The 2,011-nt window shown below is 40.5% G+C and overlaps 1 protein-coding gene across 1 annotated transcript; it reads right to left on the bottom strand.

Annotated features, from left to right (window-relative positions):
• Nucleotides 1-215: 215 nt before the first annotated feature.
• On the bottom strand, nt 216-1,610 carry LOC107910874 (malonyl-CoA:anthocyanidin 5-O-glucoside-6''-O-malonyltransferase). The gene has a single exon (XM_041081731.1). The coding sequence runs from the start codon at nt 1,608-1,610 to the stop codon at nt 216-218; it is 1,395 nt and encodes a 464-aa protein (XP_040937665.1).
• Nucleotides 1,611-2,011: the final 401 nt, after the last annotated feature.

Raw genomic sequence — 2,011 nt, 5'->3', positions numbered from 1 at the left:
GAATGGAATGAGGAGATTTGTGCTTTGTTTTTTTGTTGTTGGAAGAATGAAGAGGTTTGTAGTTGAGCCGCCAGAACTACCACAAGAGATTTCCACCAGATCAACGTGAAGAAGTAATGGATTGACCTGACCCTGTGCCATGGCTAGTCCATGACCAACACTTTTGAGAAACAGAGAAAAGGCTCTAGTTTATTTCTTCCACCCTGATTATCTTATTAAACAAAGTCTTTGAGAAACACGTTGAGAAGCCTCTCCATTTCAGGCTTCTTCAAGGCCAACCCAACCTCTATTCCCCTCTTCTCATCTCTGCTTTCTGCCATGGAAATAGCTTCATTCTTATCGATGGAAACAACCACCACTTTCCACGCCCTTCCCCATCCAAAATCAGTTTCATAAAGATCAAATCGTGGCGATCCAGCAACTGTTATCATTTGTACACTTCCTGCTGCCTCTTTAGCCAGTTCGAAAAAGGGTGTCAGCCTATCTTTCGCTCCTTCGAAAACCCCTTTCTCTTTTAATCCCTTCACCATATTGCTTACTTTTTCTGCACCAAATGCAAACCCATTTTCAAAGTCCATGTAGCCTCTAGCCTTTGATATATCTGATGGAACAACATTACAGTTTCCAAAATAGGTTTCTGAGATAGGTGGGTCCAAACGGGACCTGCAATCAGCTGTAAATGCAAGACACGCAATTCTATCTCCTGCCCCACCTCTTGCTTTGACTATGCAACTACTTACATAACCAAGCGTAAGCGCAAAAGTTGATAAATGAAGTGTTTTTGAGGTATCAAGTGATTTAGAGAATACCTTTTCCCTCATTTTCTTGAAATCTTCCGGAGTAATCGTAACTGTGGCTCGAACTAGATTAGGAGCTGCTCCTTTGTCTGTTGAAACCTTCAAGCTTTTATTACCAATAGTATATGTTAGCCACTGGTTCAAATACAGCACATCAAGGTCAAACCCTGTGGGATCTCTGATAACGTCCCTATCGAAAACTGGGGTTAGTTCTGGTGGCAACTGATGAGAGTTCTGTATGTTCCTTTGCTTGCAAAGGTACGCCCAGGATTTCATGAACATGGTTGTAGTTTTACCATCAAGAACCGTATGGTGAGCCGTGATTCCAATAGAAAACCCTTTACCAGGAAAAAGGGTTATCTGAAGAGCTAGAATTGATGCTGAATCATCTGAGGATTTCAGGTGGGGTATCAAAGGATGTAACTCAACAGCTTCATAGATTCCATTGCCGGTGAGACGGTGGAAGTCTGCATTAGACTGGGCAACCGTGAGTGAAACTCCATTGTTTGGAGTGTAGGAAATGAAGGGTTTGGGGGCATGTGACGGCCACTTGAGGCTTCCAGCGATGGGGAGGTAATGATGGAGCGTTAGAGAAAGAGAGTGCTTGAGTTTGGGGAGGATTTCGGAGCTGAAATCTGCAGGTGTTAAGTCGTTAAGGTTGTAAAAGAAGAGCCGCTCAACCGGTGGGATCTGGAACCAGTAAGCGTCGAACAAAGTGAGCGGCAAAGTGGATTCAGAGGCAAAGTTGGGGGATTCAGGGGATGGTTTGATTTCAGTAGTCTCAAGGATTTTCACAATACAAGAAGAGGCCATGGCAGATAATGTTCTCTTCTTTGTTTGGTTAGTCTCCCAACTTAGTTAAGAGATATGGGGGAGTGGAATTATATTTATTATTCAAACTTGTCAATAATCAATCATTATTTAATATATTTCTTTCGAAAGCAAATCATAATTTAATAAATATGATGTACCAAGTCCAAGACAGGATTAAGAAACGTAATTAAATTGGACATGTACATTTAGTGAAAGTGTACAAAAATCACATGATCTAATGTTAAAAGAAAACAAGAAAACACGCATTATTTTTCCGGAATCCGTATTTTTAAATTCTAATTAAAATGTCGACTCTCTTAACCTGGTCAGCCTTTTAGGCTTTAAACATGTTTTGTCCTTTCACATAGATATTGACAAATTTATCATTATAAATTTATATA

Source organism: Gossypium hirsutum, chromosome A11 (genome assembly GCF_007990345.1).
Source record: "Gossypium hirsutum isolate 1008001.06 chromosome A11, Gossypium_hirsutum_v2.1, whole genome shotgun sequence".
Classification (NCBI taxonomy): Eukaryota; Viridiplantae; Streptophyta; class Magnoliopsida; order Malvales; family Malvaceae; genus Gossypium; species Gossypium hirsutum.
This window is presented reverse-complemented; position numbering and strand designations above follow the sequence as displayed.

Excerpts from the sequence above, each read along its gene's own strand:
- LOC107910874 (XM_041081731.1), bottom strand. The coding sequence starts at position 1,610 with ATGGCCTCTTCTTGTATTGTGAAAATCCTTGAGACTACTGAAATCAAA.